At 36.7% G+C, this 18416-nt stretch overlaps 1 protein-coding gene across 2 annotated transcripts in view; it reads left to right on the top strand.

Annotated features, from left to right (window-relative positions):
* The first annotated feature begins 10996 nt into the window (after nt 1-10996).
* The window catches only part of COL21A1 (collagen type XXI alpha 1 chain), a 127454-nt gene continuing 120034 nt past the window's right edge, over nt 10997-18416 (top strand). For both annotated transcript variants that reach the window (XM_029243160.1, XM_029243161.1), the window contains exons 1-2: nt 10997-11090; nt 16157-16708. In XM_029243160.1, the coding sequence (XP_029098993.1) occupies nt 11003-11090; nt 16157-16708 (640 nt within the window). In that variant the 5' untranslated portion in view covers nt 10997-11002. The remainder of the gene's footprint in view (nt 11091-16156; nt 16709-18416) is intronic.

Genomic DNA, 18416 nt, shown 5'->3' with positions numbered 1-18416 from the left:
TCTTGCCTAGAGAAGTTCCTTTAGCAGTTGTTGTAAAGCTGGTTTGGTGGTGCTGAACTCTCTCAGCTTTTGTTGTCTGTAAAGGTTTTAATTTCTCCATCAAATCTGAATGAGATCCTTGCTGGGGAGAGTAATCTTGGTTGCAGGTTTTTCTCCTTCATCACTTTAAATATGTCCTGCCAGTCCCTTCTGGCTTGCAGAGTTTCTGCTGAAAGATCAGCTGTTAACCTTATGGGGATTCCCTTGTGTGTTATTTGTTGTTTTTCCCTTGCTGCTTTTAATATGCTTTCTTTGTATTTAATTTTTGACAGTTTGATTAATAGGTGTCTTGGAGTGTTTCTCCTTGGATTTATCCTATATGGGACTCTCTGTGCTTCCTGGACTTGATTAACTATTTCCTTCCCCACATTAGGGAAGTTTTCAACTATAATCACTTCAAATATTTTCTCAGTCCCTTTCTTTTTCTCTTCTTCTTCTGGAACCCCTATAATTCGAATGTTGGTTCGTTTAATGTTGTCCCAGAGGTCTCTGAGACTGTCCTCTGTTCTTTTCCTTCTTTTTTCTTTATTCTGCTCTGCAGTAGTTATTTGCACTATTTTATCTTCCAGGTCACTTTTCCATTCTTCTGCCTCAGTTATTCTGCTATTGATCCCATCTAGAGTAGTTTTAATTTCATTTCTTGTGGTTTTCATCATTGCTTGTTCCATCTTTAGTTTTTCTAGGTCCTTGTTAAATGTTTCTTGCATTTTGTCTATTCTATTTCCAGGATTTTGGATCAACTTTAGTATCATTATTCTGAATTCTTTTTCAGGTAGACTGCCTATTTCCTCTTCATTTGTTAGGTCTGGTGGGTTTTTATCTTGTCCTTCATCTGCAGTGTGTTTTTCTGTCTTCTCATTTTGCTTATCTTACTGTGTTTGGGGTCTCCTTTTTGGAGGCTGCAGGTTCGTAGTTCCTGTTGTTTTTGGTGTCTGTCCCCAGTGTCTAAGGTTGGTTCAGTGGGTTGTGTAGGCTTCCTGGTGGAGGGGACTAGTGCCTGTGTTCTGGTGGATGAGGCTGGATCTTGTCTTTCTGGTGGGCAGGTCCACGTCTGGTGGTGTGTTTTCAGGGTCTGTGGACTTATTGTGATTTTAGGCAGTGTCTCTGCTAATGGGTGGAGTTGTGTTCCTGTCTTACTAGTTGTTTGGCGTAGGATGTTCAGCACTGTAGCTTGCTGGTCATTGAGTGAAGCTGGGTTCTGGTGTTGAGATGGAGATCTCTGGGAGATTTTCGCCGTTTGATATTCTGTGGAGCTGGGAGATCTCTTGTGAACCAGTGTCCTGAAGTTGACTCTCCCACCTCAGAGGCACAGCACTGACTCCTGGCTGCAGCACCAAGAGCCTTTCATCCACATGGCTCAGAATAAAAGGGAGAAAAAGTAGAAAGAAAGAATTAGTAGAAATAGAAAGAAAGAAAGAAAGAAGGGAGGGAGGGAAAGAGGGAGGGAAGGAGGAAGGAAGGAAGGATGGAGGGAAGGAAGAAAAAAAGAAAGAAGATAAAGTAAAATAAGATAAAATATAATAAAGTTATTAAAGTAAAAAAATAATTATTAAGAGAAAAAAATTAATAAAACGGACGGATAGAGCCCTAGGACAAACGGTGGAAGCAAAGCTCTACAGACAAAAATCTCACATAGAAGCATGCACATACACACTCACAAAAAGAGGAAAAGGGGAAAATATCATAAATCTTGCTCTCAAAGTCCACCTCCTCAATTTGTGATGATTCATTGTCTAAAGGAGGGAAGGAAAGAAAGAACGAAGATAAAGTAAAATAAAATAAAGTTATTAAAATAAAAAGTAATTATTAAGAAAAAACAAAAACGGACAGATAGAACCCCCGGACAAATGGTGGAAGCAGAGCTATACAGACAAAATCTCACACAGAAGCATACACATACACACTCATAAAAAAATGAAAAGGGGAAAAAATTATAAATCTTGCTCTCAAAGTCCACCTCCTTAATTTGGGATGATTCGTTGTCTATTCATGTATTCCACAGATGCAGGGTACATCAAATTGATTGTGGAGCTTTAATCCTCTGTTTCTGAGGCTGCTGGGAGAGATTTCCCTTTCTCTTCTTTGTTCTCACAGCTCCCAGGGGCTCAGCTTTGGATTTGGCCCCACCTCTGTGTGTAGGTCGTCGGAGGGCATCTGTTCTTCGCTCAGACAGGACGGGGTTAAAGGAGCACCTGACTCGGGGGCTCTAGCTCACTCAGGCCAGGGGGAGGGAGGGGCACGGAGTGCGGGGTGATCCTGCGGTGGCAGAGGCCGGCGTAACGTTGCACCAGCCTGAGGCACGCCATGCGTTCTCCCGGGGGAGTTGTCCCTGGTTCCCGGGACCCTGGCAGTAGCGGGCTGCACAGGCTCTCCGGAAGGGGGGTGTGGATAGTGACCTGTGCTGGCACACAGGCTTCTTGGTGGCGGCAGTAGCAGCCTTAGCGTCTCATGCCTGTCTCTGGGGTCCACGCTTTTAGTCGCGACTCAGGCCTGTCTCTGGAGCTCCTTTAAGCAGCGCTCTTAAATCCCCTCTCCTCACGCACCAGGAAACAAAGAGGGAAGAAAAAGCCTCTTGCCTCTTTGGCAGGTCCAGACTTTTACCTGGATTCCCTCTCGGCCAGCTGTGGTGCACTAACCCCCTGCAGGCTGTGTTCACGCCGCCAACCCCAGTCCTCTCCCTGCGCTCCAACCGAAGCCCGAGCCTCAGCTCCGAGCCCTGCCCACCCCGGCGGGTGAGCAGACAAGCCTCTCGGGCTGCTGAGTGCCGGTCGGCACCGATCCTCTGTGCGGGAATCTCTCCTCTTTGCCCCCTGCACCCCTGTTGCTGTGCTCTCCTCCGTGGCCCCGAAGCTTTCCCCCTCCGCCACCCGCAGTCTCCGCCCGTGAAGGGGCTTCCTAGTGTATGGAAACCTTTCCTCCTTCACAGCTCCCTCCCACTGGTGCAAGTCCAGTCCCTATCCTTTTGTCTCTGTTTTTTCTTTTGCCCTACCCAGGTACGTGGGGGGGGGGGGGTTTCTTGCCTTTTGGGAGTTCTGAGGTCTTCTGCCAGTGTTCAGTAGGTGTTCTGTAGGAGTTGTTCCACGTATAGATATATTTCTGGTGTATCTGTGGGGAGGAAGGTGATCTCCGCGTCTTACTCTTCCACCATCTTCCTGGAAGCCTCCATGAACGCATTCTTAATTCTTTCACTGGTTTGCCAGCATTTTGCTTTTCTCAATTCTACCTGTCCCAATTGATGCTTCCTCCTACCACCTTAATGTTAAAAATATAGAACACAATAGGTGTGTATGTGTGTGTGTGTGTGTGTGTGTGTGTAAAAATGTGAGGACCAGAATTTCAGTTTCCCCACCTTTTCCTATTTTACAATTTAGTTCAAAGACAGAGCATATAAAGAAGCATGAGTATTAGTGTCTCAAGAGGGGACTATTTTTAGTCTTCAAATTTACTTGAAGGTTTTACAACTAAGCTCAGCAACCACATTTTGAGATGGCATTTTTCCTGACAGTCCCTCGTTTTCAAAGCTTTTATGCATTCCTGGTGGCTCCTCACGTGAATTCCCATGCCTTTCCAGCCAGTGGACCCAATGAAAGATGCATTCATTGCAAGGAGACAAGGAAGTTGCTTTCATTTGTACCCACTGCTCTCAGAAATTGACTTACAAGTATTTATGTTGATTTTAATAAAATATTAGTGACAGTGGCAGTGGAATATGATATGACAGATAAATTTAGGATATGGAAGAGAGATGAAAATTAAAAGAGGATAATTATCAATTGATCTTGTTTCTCTGAGAAACCACTAATTCTTAAATTTTAGACAGCTCTTTGATTTTGAAAGTGGGATGCTCTACTCAATGTGAAAACCTCATCATGATGCACAACTGCTTCACACCCTCCATGGATTCACTTTGCATTTAAGGGAAACAGTTCAAAATGTAACATACCTCATGGGGTCCTGCTACCTCCCTGTAGCTCCTGCTCTTCCTCCTCTTCCTCCCTCACTCCTTCACTGACCTTCCTTCTGTTCCTAGAACAAGCAAACTTGCTCCATCCACAGAGGAAAGTTTGGTTCCCCGTTCCTGGCAAGGATGGCTCCTTCACATTCCTTCAAGTGTCAGCTCACAGGTCATCCTTTCAGATGCCTTCTCTGAGCTCCAAATTGAAAGCAGCTCTTCCTCTGCTCCTGGCCCAAGTTTACATTATTGTTTTCATTACTTTATAGCACCCACCACTATCTGAAATGATCTCACTCAATCATATATTTAAAACCTGGCACATAAACTCCACGAAAGCAGATTCCTTATCTAGCTTATCTGGGTCACTTCTGAATTCCCAGCACCTAAAAGAGTATCTGTCACATAATAGGTAGTTGATAAATGTTTGTCATTGAATGAATAGAGTGGAAAGAATTCTGGAGTGAGAGAACCTGAGTGTAAGTTGTGAGTCTGTTTCTTAGAGGCAAGCCGTGTTCTCTAAGTCAGCCTTATTTTCCTCGAACACTTGCTGAGATTAAATGACATAGTGTTCTCTCACACACTGTACATTGTAAACGTTCCTTATCACAATAATCCTATGAGGCCGTAGAATATGGATTATTGTCTCTGTAGTTGAAAGGAAGATTACAGATCACCAGTTTCATCTCCTTTTTTTTTTGAACACTAGAACACTATAAGAAAGTGGGTTGGGAGCAGTGTTAAATCTATAATCTGGATTGCCTGGTGGATGGATAGTTAGTCTAGTATATATTCCTCATTAGCAGGTGAGCTCAGTTTAAATTCCTACATTCCTACATTTTGTTAAAAGTAATTTCCTTTTTCATTATCCACGAAGAGCTCTTTATTTAGCATTAAAAAGTTAAAATTTTCCAAAACAGAATTTTCTATGTTGAAAGATGGCATATGTTCCTATATTCCTTAGAGGCCTTCATTCAAATGAACGATCTTAGGTGGTAAACCAAACCTACTGAATCAGAATGTGCATTTTAATGAATTTCTAACAGATTTGTATGCATATTAACATTTGAAAATTGCGGATGCTAAGGTTGCCTGACTACTCTCTGAGTAGCCAATCTTTAGAAATTTTTGATTGTAGAGATTCTCTGAGTTATGCTTTCCTATTTGGGGTTGCTAACTTACTTCTCTACTGGGGGAATAGGAGTTTCTTTTTTTTTTTCTTTTCTTATCATTTCTGCATTGCCTTATACCAGAATTTCTAGAACTTTGGTGGACATTAGCTTATGGGAAGCTTTTTACTTTATTTTATTTTAAATGTTTGGCCCTTTCCTTGCCCTGCAATCTGAAGCTAATGGGTAGGGCTAAGGCATCCATATGTTTAACAAGTTCCCCAGGTGATTAAAGTAAATGGTAAAACTTGATATGCCTCAGTTTATATGCATCGTGCATAAGCATATGTACAATTAAATAGCCGTAAAATATATTTATGAAGTATATGAGTTATGTTTCAGTGGTGAGGTAACATGGTGGCAGTATTTATTTAGTGCCCTTTTCATATGGTCTACATTAATGATATAGAATATAATACAATCTAGAATATAATACAAGTAAACAATTCACTTTAGCCCAAGGATTCTGAAGGAATTAGATACTATATAGAAATAATGAGGATATTTTTTGTAGAGGAGCAGAATAACTTAATTTTGAGGCTTTTGGGGAGGAAATTAGTCAGTATTTATTAGTACACATAGTTGCCATAAAACAGTACATCCTGGTACTGCTTCTCACTGACATCTTTTGACCTTTATAGCTCTTTGTCCAGAGGGCTAGCCTAATTTAAAAACTGACAATGATGATTTTGGACTTACTGTTTTTCACTGAGATATAAATTATATACAACAGTTTATATAGTTTTTAAGCCTTCAGCCTAAGGCCTTAGACAAATTTATGCACACCAATATCATCACTGCAAATGTAGACTATTTCTAACACCCAGTAAGTTTATTTGTGCCACATTCCAGTTGACTTCTCCCATCAAGAGCAAATGTTTCCTGATTTCTAACACTGCAGATTAGTTTTCTATCTTGGGACTCTGTATACCTGAAATCATGCTCTGTGTATTCTTTTGTGTTTGGCTCCTTTCATTAAATAGAATGTATTTAAAGTTATTCATGTTGTTGGGTATAAAGAAAGTTTATTATTTTTTTGTTGCTCTCTTCCATTATGTGAATATAACCACACAACTTGTTTATCCAATATTTTTCTGTGGATAGCATTTGAGTTATTTTTAGTTTGGAGTTATTATGAATAAAACTACTATAAACACTGTTAAAGTTTTTTTGTTGGCACATGTTTTCATTTCTCTAGGTTATATACTTAGCAGAAGGATTACTAGTCATAGTTTAATTTTGTAAGAAACTGAACCTAACACTTCTCTGAAGGGGTTACATCATTTTTCACTCTGACCAAAAATGTATGAGTTCCAATTTCTCCACATAGCCTCATAAACATTTGATACTGTTTTAGCCATTTTAATTTTAATTAATTTTGGCCATTTTAGTGGGTGTGAAATGATATCTTATTGTGGTTTTAGCATACACTTCTCTGATGACTAATGATGAGGACCATTTAATATGCTTATTGGCCATTTCTGGATTTCCTTAAGTAATAATTTAAAAAGTCTGTTGAAGACCTTTACTCATTTAAAAAATTGGATTGTTTTCTTTTTTATTGTTGATTTGTAGGAGTATTAAAAAATATATAATCTTTATGAGAGTCATTTTTGTAAGTATTTTATTCTGAATATTGACTTATTTTCTTAATGGTATCTTTTAATTTTGGTGAAATCTAATGTGTATCTATTTTTAAAGTTGCTAGTGTTTTTTGTGTCCTAAGAAATTTTGCCTAATCCCAAGGTTGTGAAAATAATCTCATGTTTTCTTCTAGAAGCCTTATAGTTTTAGCTTTTATACTTAGATATATGCTTCGTCTAATTTTTGCATATGGAATGAGATGGGGTCAAGGTTAATTTTATTGTTTATCCCGTTGATCCAGCACCATTTATTGAATTTCCTTTCCTATTCAATTACCTTGACACTTTTATTGCAAATCAACTGACCATGTAAGTGTGGGTCTATTTCTGAACTCTGTTGTGTTCCATTTAATATATTTATCCCTACACCAATACACACTTTCTTGATTCCTGTAGCTAGATGACTGTAAGTCAAAATCAGATAGTATAAAGTCTCTCATTTAGTTCTTCTCAATCATGATTGTTTTTTATGCAGATTGTTCTTCTTCATTAAGATTGTTCTTCTAATTCAAAATCATTTGCATTTTATAAGAATTTTAGAATGAGTTTGTCAGTTTCTTTTAGAAATCTGCTGGGATTTTGATTGGGATTGTGTTGAATCCTTAGATCAATTTGAGGATAAAGATGGAACCAATATTGAGTCTTTTAACCCATGAATGTAGATTTCTCCACTTATTTGCTTTCTTTAATTTCTCTCAACAATGCATTATATATTTTAGTGTAGAGGTCTTTCACATTTTTCATTCACTTTATTTCTAAGTTTATGATGCTGTGATACTATTGAATATATTATATCCCCCCCACCATTTTGTTGCTATTATATAGAAACACTTAAAAAAAAAACTATTAACCTTGTGTCCTGTGACCTTGCTAAATTCACTTATTAGTTCTAATAGTGTTTTGGTAGATTTCAAATTTCTATGTAGATAATCATGTTGTCTGTAAATAATTAAAGTTTTATTTCTTCCTTTATAGTCTTTATTTCTTGCTTTGAATATGGCACTGGCTAGGACTTCCTATACGTTTTTGAATAGAAGTGATGTGAGAATATATCCTTAACTTTTTACTGATTTGGGGGAAAAAGCATTCAGTCTTTTACCACTTAATGTGATCTAAGCTGTAGACTTTTCATAGCATTTTATTTTGGCCTCATACTAAAAGTTGAGAAGAGTTCCCTCTTCTTCTATTTTCATTTAATGTTATTTCATAAAAATGTTTGATTATTATTTTTTTCCTTAAATGTTTGTAGAAATTACTGGTGAAACTATCTGGCACTGGAGTTTTCTTTGTGGGAAAATTTTTGGTTAAAAATTCTATTTCTTTAATAATTTCAGTTTAGACCAGTTTCAATAAATAGTTTATCTTAAGACTTTGTCCATTTCATCTGTCTACTTATTATCCTTTTAAGGTCTGTAGGCTCTGTAGTGGAATCTCCTGTTTCAATATTGACTTAGGTAATTTACATTTTCTTTCTTATTTCTTGATTATTCTTGCTAGGATTTATAAGCATATTTATTTGTTCAAGGAATTAACTCTTTAATTTTATTGTTTTTCAATTTTCTAACTCATTGATTATAATTTTCTTTCTTTCTTTTTTTCTTCTTCTTTTTACTCTTTAGTTTTAATTTGTTGTTCTTTCTCTATTTTCTTAAGGTGGAAGCCTAGATATTGATTTTTCATTTTTCTTCTTTTCTAGTATATGGTTTTAAAGCCAAAATTTCTCTCTTAGTAGTGCTTTAGCTGTATCATAAAATTTTGATTTTTTAAAACAATTATTGATCAGTTGAAATATTTAAAAATTTCCCCTCTGATATTTTTTTAAATCATAGATTATTTAGAAGTATACTGGTTAATTCCAAGGATTTTGGGATTTTCTTCCTTTTCTAATTAATACCATTTAGGTCAAAGAACATAATCTGCATGATTTCATTTCTTTGGAATTTGAATCTTGTTTTTTCTCCAGCATATGGTCTATTTTGATGACTTTCATATGCATTACAAAAGAATATATATTCTGCTGTTGTTAGGTGGAGCATTCTATGAATGTCAACTAGGTGAAGTTGGATGATAAAGTTTTCAAACCTCTGCACTGTTACTAAATTTTTTTTATCTACTTCAAAAATCATTGAAAAGTGGATGTTTAAAATCTCACATTATGATTTGAATTTGTCTATTTCTTAGTTTTCTTTTTCCCATTTTTTCTTCAGGAATTCTGAAGCTTTATTATTAGATATCTACATATTTAGGATTTTTATATCTTTCTGATCCATTGCCTATTTTATTACCATGAAATTTCCATCTAAAATTCTTTTTGTTGTTCCTCCATATGTCATGTGTCTTTTTTCCTCTGGTTTGTTTTAAGAATTTACTCTTTTCTTTTGACTTTCAACTGATTATGATATACCTAGGTATGACTTACTTTGTATTTTGCTTAGGGTGTGTTTGATCTGATTGTTGGTAGCTTTTGTCAATTTGGAAAATTCTTGGCCATTATATTTAAAAATATTTCTTCATTCACTTTCTCCTTTCCATCTGAGAAGCTAAATCAAGACCACTTGATACAGTCCCACAGATTTCAGATGCTCTGTTCCTTTTGTTTCTCACCCCTCTTCCCCTGACTTTGGGTTTCATTTTGGATACTTTCTATTGACTTATCTTCAAGTTTACTGATCTTTCCCTCTAACGTATGCATGCTCACTGCATGATTTCTTTTTTGATATATATTTTCATTGCAAGCATTTCACTTGTATCTTTTTTTAAATAGTTTCCATCCCTCTTTTGAAATTTCACATATTTTTGCAATTGTCCATCTTATTCATTAGATCCTTTAACATGTTCATCATAGCCTTTTTATAAACCCTGCTTAATACTTCTGACATTTAGATAATCTCTGGATCTGCATATATAGAGTGTTTTTCTCCTGATCAGACATAAAACTTTGTTTCTTCTCATATTCTGGGAGACCCTTGGGAGATTTCTCTCAGCTTGTCAGGTTTCCAGCTTTTTGTATTTGAGTTCTGTTTTTCTCTTTTGTCCTTTCTGCTTTTTGAGATATGTCTCTCCACTGTAGTGAAGGACTGGAGTACCTTGGAGGGACTTTTCTCAGTTCTGTGGCTTCTCCCCTAACCTTCAGCAAGACAAGGATTTGTATTTGAGGAATTCCCTGGGGACTTGAACAGGGAGAGGGAAGGAGAGGATCTCTCTAGACTGTTTTATACTGCTTTCAATATTCTCTGTATTACTTGTCTATTCCGTGTACCCAGTTAAGGCTCCTGGGGAAGAATTGCTGGCTAGGGGCATCCTTGCTCTGAGGCTGGGACCCCTTGGGATTCTAATATGTTACTCCAGCTTTGACTGGTTGCTTCTGTACTGTAGCAAATTCTTCCTCCTCCTGAACAGGGTTCCCTTTCTACTAGGGACAAAAGCAGCCTTGAATCTTTTCTGTCCTATAAAGTATTAATAACTTTTGGAATTTAGCTCTTTTAGGTTTCTTTAAACCCTGTCTTTTCTGCTGGGTTTTAAAAGCCTATAGTTTTATAGTTTATTTGACATGTTCTCATTGTTGAGAGTGACAGTCTTTGGCAATGTTCCACATTCTAACCAGGAATGAAGTCCTTGGACTAACTTAGAAAACATATTACTCTCATAACTGAGTGTTGATGAATTAAATAAAATAGATCTTAATGTTTATAATACAGCCCATTAAAAAATTAAATCCTATTATTCAGCTTTATCCTATAGATATTTTTTACCAGATACCCTTTGAGTGTTTCTTAAATGCAAATACACATTTAAAAGAAGGATATGTGCTACCACTGAGATAATAAAAAGAATGTGATAGGCCTCTGCAGGCTATGCTAAAAGGGGAATTCTAGTAAATATGAGCAAAGCTTAAAGTTTTAGAAAAGTTTTTGCTTTTCCAAGATGATCATGAATTAAAAACTTATCACATTCATCCTCAGCTCCCATTCATTGTTGTCTTGTATTATATATTTGAAATGTGGCTATTTTGGGCACATGAGTTAATTTTAAGGTTAGCAAAAATTAACTGTGCTTTGACTGGGTATTGCAATTTAAAAATTCAAACTTATGATTATTAGGTATTTGTCTTATTTTTCTAATACATTTAACTTTCTTTTTTTTTTCTCTCTTTCTTTTTAGGAATCCTAAAACCAAAACATTAGAACAAAAACAGAAACATGGCTCACCATATTACATTTCTTTGGATAATTTTGGTCCTGCTTCTTCAGAATTCTGTATTAGCTGAAGATGGGGAAATAAGATCAAGTAAGAACTATCAGCATTGTCTTTCTGTTATCAATAAATTGTTTGTGGAAATCAAGTTAGAGGAGCTCTAGCAATGGCTTTAAGGATCTTATTCTTATTGTCTTTGATGCTGTGATTCCCTAAAATGAATGAATTGCTATGTTACACATTAACTAGGAGGAAAAGCTATCAGAAGTCATTTTGAGAAAATTCTATGGTAATAGTGCATTTTATTGACCCAGGCTTTGGAATAAACACTCTGGTATTGAGTCCATGTTCAGCCATTTATATAAGCTTCATAATATGGTGATAAAGAAAGTACCTCCTTCACAGGATGGCTATCAGGACCATCCTATGAGCTTATCTCATAGAGATAATAAGATAATGCATATAAATGACTTAGCATGGTGACATTCAGTAAGTGGTGACTGTTATTCTGATTGCCTGTAGGAAAGCTTGCATGAGAGAAGTAGGCCATCCTACTTTTAAAAAGACACTTTTAAAAAGATAGCCTACTTCTTTTTAAAAGTGTGCTTATATGCATATTTTAAAACTCATAAACATAAACCCCCTAACTATAAATGAATTATGGTTTCTCTAACAGTTAAATCAGATGATTTGACAATTTGATTCAACTTGGCTTAAAATTAAAAAAAAAAATATTTAGTGTTTGCATAACCCTTTTATAGTTTAATCCACCCAAGCACTTTATGGGGTAGATACTCTTTGTTTTTTGAGTGGGAAAAGAGATGCATAAAATGTATGGGCCTTGCATAGTGTCATACATCTGGTTGGAGCTGTAACTAGTATTTGAACACTTCTTTTCATCCTCAGTGCATTCCCTTCTTATGACACTGGTGATTCACCTCTCTGAGGAGGAGGTTTCTTGGAGTGGTATTTTGTCTGCAGTTTATAAATGGCAGTACTTGCTTTTGTGTCCGTGCTCTTGGATAACCTTGCAGTTATGAAATATATGCCCCATGGCTCTGGAAAGGGGTAGAAAGGGCCAAGAATAACCCTGTAAGAATTTGTAACCACTGAATCGAGTGATACACAAACACTCGCAGGTCCAGGCAATAACGAGCCTCATAGCATCGAGGAAGGGCAACCTCGAAGAGTCCTGCAAACACAACCTTCCTGTCCTTTTGTCTCTCTCACGAAACCCCAATAAAAGCATAACCCTGTCATCCCTGTTCAGCTTCCAAAAATAACAGGAAAACTTCATTCCCTTGGGTTAAAAAATATGCATTTGGGCAGAATCCCATTTTTGCCATCCCTACCCTGGCGTCTGGCAGTGGTCACCATGACAGAGGTTGTTGGAATAGTGTCCCTCACACCCCCTGCACTGAAACACCATCTGCCATATAGCATCTTAAGATGGTGTCATAATCACAGTTATATTTGTGAGACAAACCCATGTTTTGGCAATTTTTTTTTCCTGGGGGGGGTATCTTCTTGACTGTGATACGTGTTCACCTGACAATAGTGTTTACTTCTGCTAGTTACTGTGATAGGTGAGTTGAGATAATGGTGAAACTGAGGCCTCTTCATAGGAGCTTTGTCATCATCCCAAATATGCAAGTGGACAAAGATAAGGAAAAGAATGGAAAGGAAGGAGAGGAAAGGAGGAAGTGAGGAAGGTGAAGAGAGGGAGAGATTGGTTGATTGATTGCTTTACTCCAAGGAGTTGCAGAAATACTAATTGTCACCAAACATTTTTTTCTCCGATACCAATCTTTGCAATTATAGTATCTTATTTGCAATATATACAGAAAATAAACCATCCTTATTATAACTTTAAATTGGGCATCCAAACACTACTTAAGGGAGACCATTAACCTGAGTAAAACCGCAGGATGTAAAATTTGCTATCTCATTACCGTGACTCACCTCATCCTCTTCTAACTCATCATGTCCAAGGACATGGATGGGATCCTTGTCCCATGTAGTATTTTGGCTGCTTTGAGTGCAGAAGTTAGAGAAGAAGCCAGCAAGTACAGCTGTTCCTTCCTGTTGGCCACTTCAAACTGATAGAGATAGAGTAGGATAATTAAATAGTCAGTTTAGAAATCCCACTAGGGGGATTAAAGACAGAAAGGGAATTTTAAGGGAGTTTGGGAGACCATTGTAAGCTAATGACCACTCAAGAAAAGAATCCAGTAACCTAGCAACAATCTACCCTACCTTGAAGGAAGACCAGGTGCATCCAAGTGCCAGGCACACTCAAGCCACAAACCCTGATAGTTAAAATACAAGACAATAGATATGGGCTCTGGATCTTATTACATGAAGTCAGGGAGTTAATAGTCCTTGCAGAGTAGCGTTTCTGCATGTAACCAAGACAGAAATAGAGGTGAAAAGGGAAAGAAACCAGGTGAAAGGGGATATTATACCCAAACCTGAGATGAATTACCATATTTTAGTATATGTCACCACCCTTTTGCTAATATACATATGATTTAAATAGTGCCATGGCAGTTAGACCTGTTTAGACTGTATAGGGCCAAAGGAGGAACTAGTGATATGAGTCTTGACGTCTGCCCAAGGATGAGGAAGATGGTGGTCTTCTCCCCTCCCCACTTTTTCTTTGATTATAAAAATGTAGCCCTCTTTGTTCCTGGGGCTCTTTGTTCCTGGGGTTGTGCTCCCTTGCCTGCCCGCTTATCTCTCACAAGCGTCCTATGCCAATAAACTCACTCTTTGCCTTCCACTTTGCCTCACGCTGAATTTCTTCTGTGAGGAGACAGAAGAACCTGAGCTTCAGTAAGTCCTGACCCCAGGTGAGTGGTTTTAATCCAAAGACAGTGGTTTCGAGTCCCCTCCTAGTCAGGGATCACGGGTTCAAGTCCCAGTCTGAGGTGTGCGTGGGTTCAAGTCCTACCCGAGAAGGAGTGCAGTTTCAAAACCATTGGAATTACCCAAACAAACCAGTTTGTCTTTGGGGCTGTGTCTGTCTGTCACCTCTGGGCCTTTGCACTTGCTGCTCCCTCTGCTTAGAATGTCGTCCTCTTGACCTGGTTAAAACTCTGCTTTCTGATCTCAGCCTTCCAACAAAACTGCCCCTGGCTTGACATAGTTAGGTTGCCACCCTCTCCTCAATGTTCTCATAATTCTTTGTACTTTCTCTAACCAGCCAGTTGTCCATCTTAACTAGGCTGGGAGCTTTTTGAGATATCTCAAGTATGTTTGAAGCCAGTACCTAGCATGATATCAAGGACAGAACAGGTATTCAATATATACATACTGAAAGAATGAGATAGGGTTAGAAGCATGTTGTGTACTGTGGAAAAGAGAGTTAAGGAAATCTTTTTTTAATTGAAGTATAGTTGATTTACAATGTTGTGATAGTTTCTGCTGTACAGCAAAGTGATTCAGCTATAAATATGTATACATCCTTTTTTATATTCTTTTCCATTATAGTTTATCATAGGATATTGAATATAGTTTTCTGTGCGATACAGTAGGACCTTGTTGTTTATCCATTCTATACATAATAGTTTGTATTTACTTATCACAAACTCCCAGCCCATCCCTCCCCCACTCCCCTTTCCCCTTGGCAACCACAGGTCTGTTCTCTATGTCTGTGAGTCTGTTCCTGTTTCATAGATAAGCTCATTTGTACCATATTTTAGATCCCACATATAACTGATATCATATGGTATTTGTCTTTCTCCTTCTGACTTACTTCACTTAGTATGATAATCTCTAGATCCATCCATGTTGCTGCAAATGGCATTATTTTATTCTTTTTAATGGCTGAGTAATATTCCATTGTATGTATGAACCACATCTTCTTTATCCATTCATCTTTTGATGGACATTTAGGTTTTTTCCATGTCTTGGCTATTGTGAATAGTGCTGCTATGAACATAGGGGTGCATGTATCTTTTTGAATTATAGTTTTGTCCAGATATATGCCCAGTGGGATTGCTAGATCGTATGGCAACTCTATTTTTAGTTTTCTGAGGAACCTCCTTACTGTTTTCCATAGTGGCTGCAAAGATTTTTTTTTCTTTTCACAAGTGCTTAGAACTTGTCTGGGTATAACTTACACCACAGATAGTCTTTTTTTTTTCTGGTAGAACTCTAAGATGTGCTGATCACATCTTTCCTGGTATCTTGAAACAAGAATCTTTACAGAGAAAGGAATAGCTTTATGCCCTTGAACATAGATTCACTTCACACGAGCTATTGTTTTGGATACATTTGTGACTTGCATGTAGTGCAAGAGTGACTGCTTTCATAACCTTGGTTCATTTACATTTTCTCAACTATATCAAGAATGTGGATCTTTGCTGGCTACTTTTGTCCTGAAGATAGCAGAAAGTTTGTTTTTAATTTCTTACCCCCATTCATTGGTTTACATAAATTTTTATAAATATTTCAGGTTAGCATTAAACTAAACATATTTCACTGATAACTTAAAGCAATGATGTTAGTCTATAGCTGAAAATCATTCATTTATTAAAATTTTTTGTGTTTTCATTTATTCAGTGGAGAAATACAATAAAATGTTGCTTTATAGTAATACCTGCCCCTACAAAGAGATATCTAGATATCATATTCATATACAGCATCCATTTTTTATTCCCTATTTTTATTTTTTTTTATTTGGCCACATGGCACAGCATGTGGGACCTTAGTTCCCGGACCAGGGATCAAACCTGTGCCCCCTGCAGTGGAAGTGCAGAGTCTTAACCACTGGACCGCCAGGGAAATCCCTATTCCCTATTTTTAAAGCTGAATCATTAATACTTAAATTAAGACAAGCTAATAAAAAATATCAACAAAAATCATAGCCCTCATTTATAAAGAATTTTCATAAGCTAGGCAGTGTATCATAGTTAATCTTCACAAAGCTCTTATGAACTGGCTACTATTATCTTTTTTTAAAAAATTCAGCATTATTGAGGTATAATTGACGTATAAAATTATAAGATAGTTAAACTATACATTGTGGCGACTTCATGTATATACATGTGAAAGGATTCCCCCTGTCTGGTTAATTAAAAATTCATTCATTTAAAACCTCTAATTTTTGTTTTTTATGTAACACATACACTCTGATGGTTTTCTTTTTCACTTAGGTTGTCGTACTGCTCCAACAGATTTAGTTTTCATCTTGGATGGCTCTTACAGTGTTGGCCCAGAAAACTTTGAAATAGTGAAAAAGTGGCTTGTCAATATCACAAAAAACTTTGACATAGGACCGAAGTTTATTCAGGTTGGAGTGGTTCAGTATAGTGACTACCCTGTCCTGGAGATTCCCCTTGGGAGCCATGAATCAGGAGAGAATTTGATGGCAGCTATGGAGTCCATACACTACTTGGGAGGAAACACAAAGACTGGAAAGGCCATCCAGTTTGCCCTTGATTACCTTTTTGCCAAGTCTTCACGATTGCTGACTAAGATAGCAGTAGTCCTTACGGATGGTAAATCCCAAGATGAAGTCAAGGATGTGGCAGAAGCAGCAAGAGACAGTAAAATAACATTATTCGCCATCGGTGTTGGTTCAGAAACAGAAGACGCAGAACTTAGAGCTATTGCCAACAAGCCTTCATCTACTTACGTGTTTTATGTGGAAGACTATATTGCAATATCCAAAATAAGGGAGGTGATGAAGCAGAAACTTTGTGAAGGTAAGCCTTAATATAATGTGGAAACAGTAATAATGATGCTTTCTTACATTTTGGTATAACCTGTTCATTTGGGAACTGGGGAAGATGGTTATATTTAATGTCAAATTATTTAAGTTAGAAATGAGGTGAGCACACATTTTTGTGCTATATTTTTCTGGATAAATTTTGTTTTTAGAAACAATTGCTTTCTTATAAAATCTACAGTTGGGAAATATAATATTTTGTGTTTTCCTTTCAATTACAATATGTTTATTGTGGAGATGGTAGAAAATAAAACACCTAAATAATTAAAATATATGTAAACCACACATGATCATATCGCTCCTATTAACAAGTTTTTGTCTTTTTCATCCTAATCTTTTCTTTTTTTGATTTCAGTGTGTCTGAGAGTTTATTCATGTGCCTAAATAAGGATAATATTGTATATATAATTTCATACTCTATTTTCATATTATTTATACTCTTATTGTGTATATAATTTTAATACTCTTAATATCATAGTGGACAATCTTTTAAGATAATCTGTTTAATTTCTCCATTTTTGTATGTTTGGTTTATTTCTAAGTTTTTCTAATACAAATAACAGTGAATATTCCTCTACCTAATTCTGAATGGGAATCTGTCATCATTTCTTCAGAAAACAAAGATCAAATTACTAACATTTTTAAAACTTTGGAAGAATGTTAAAAATTCCACATGAGAAAAACTTAAACTCCCACCAGCAATGAGGGAACATTTGAAAATATAGTACTTACCAGTCATTATGTTTATATCATTTCATAAAATCTGACTTCATGTGTATGATAGGTCCCCATGGGAAAGTTCCAGTTTTTGGTAAACATTAATCCTATTAGTGTATAGACATGCTTGTGTTCACATTATTTTGGGGGAAGAATAATTTATTCATATCTTTTAATTTTAATATTATAGGCATTTAATATACTGTATACCTAAAAATAATGTTCATGTAGATGGAAATACTTTTTTCCCAGTTTGCCTACAAAATAATATACAAATAGGTTGGTTCACATTTGATAGAAAAATTTCTAAATGATTGTGGCTTAGAAAACAAATTAATTCCTTCATTTTCTTCATATTTGGGAGGTATGGTAGAGAAAAACATTTTAAAGCTTTTTGGATTATTTCTTTTAAAATGCATGGAAATATTAAACAACTACTTCAAAACAAAGAGAAAAAAAGCGTAGAAGATTAAGCATTTTCTTTAATAAAACTTTAAAAAAGGTACTAACAAGTAAGTACAAATGGTCATTACAGTTATTCTTTTTATGAATCTCTAACAGTAAGACTGTGTTGACTTTTGTTGTGTTGAACAGGCCAAAGGGATTTAGATTTTTAATATGTTGTTAGAAATTTTTGGCTTTCAAGCTAGGTATATTTCATTATTAAAATAGAATTTTCATGGTGAAATTTCACTTACCATTCATCTTTTTTCTTTTTTTATAAATTTATTTATTTATTTATTTATGGCTGCGTAGAGTCTTCGTTGCTTCGTTGCACGGGCTTTCTCAAATTGCAGTGAGCTACTCTTCGTTAGGTTAGGGGCTACTCTTCGTTGCGGTGCGGTAGCTTCTCTTGTTCAGGAGCACAGGCTCTAGGCGCGCGGACTTCAGTAGTTGTGGCTCATGGGCTCAGTAGTTGTGGCTTGCAGGCTCTAGAGTGCAGGCTCAGTAGTGTGGTGCATGCGCTT

Source organism: Monodon monoceros, unplaced genomic scaffold (genome assembly GCF_005190385.1).
Source record: "Monodon monoceros isolate NGI ecotype Baffin Bay Population unplaced genomic scaffold, NGI_Narwhal_1 Super_Scaffold_3, whole genome shotgun sequence".
Taxonomy (NCBI): Eukaryota; Metazoa; Chordata; class Mammalia; order Artiodactyla; family Monodontidae; genus Monodon; species Monodon monoceros.
This window is presented reverse-complemented; position numbering and strand designations above follow the sequence as displayed.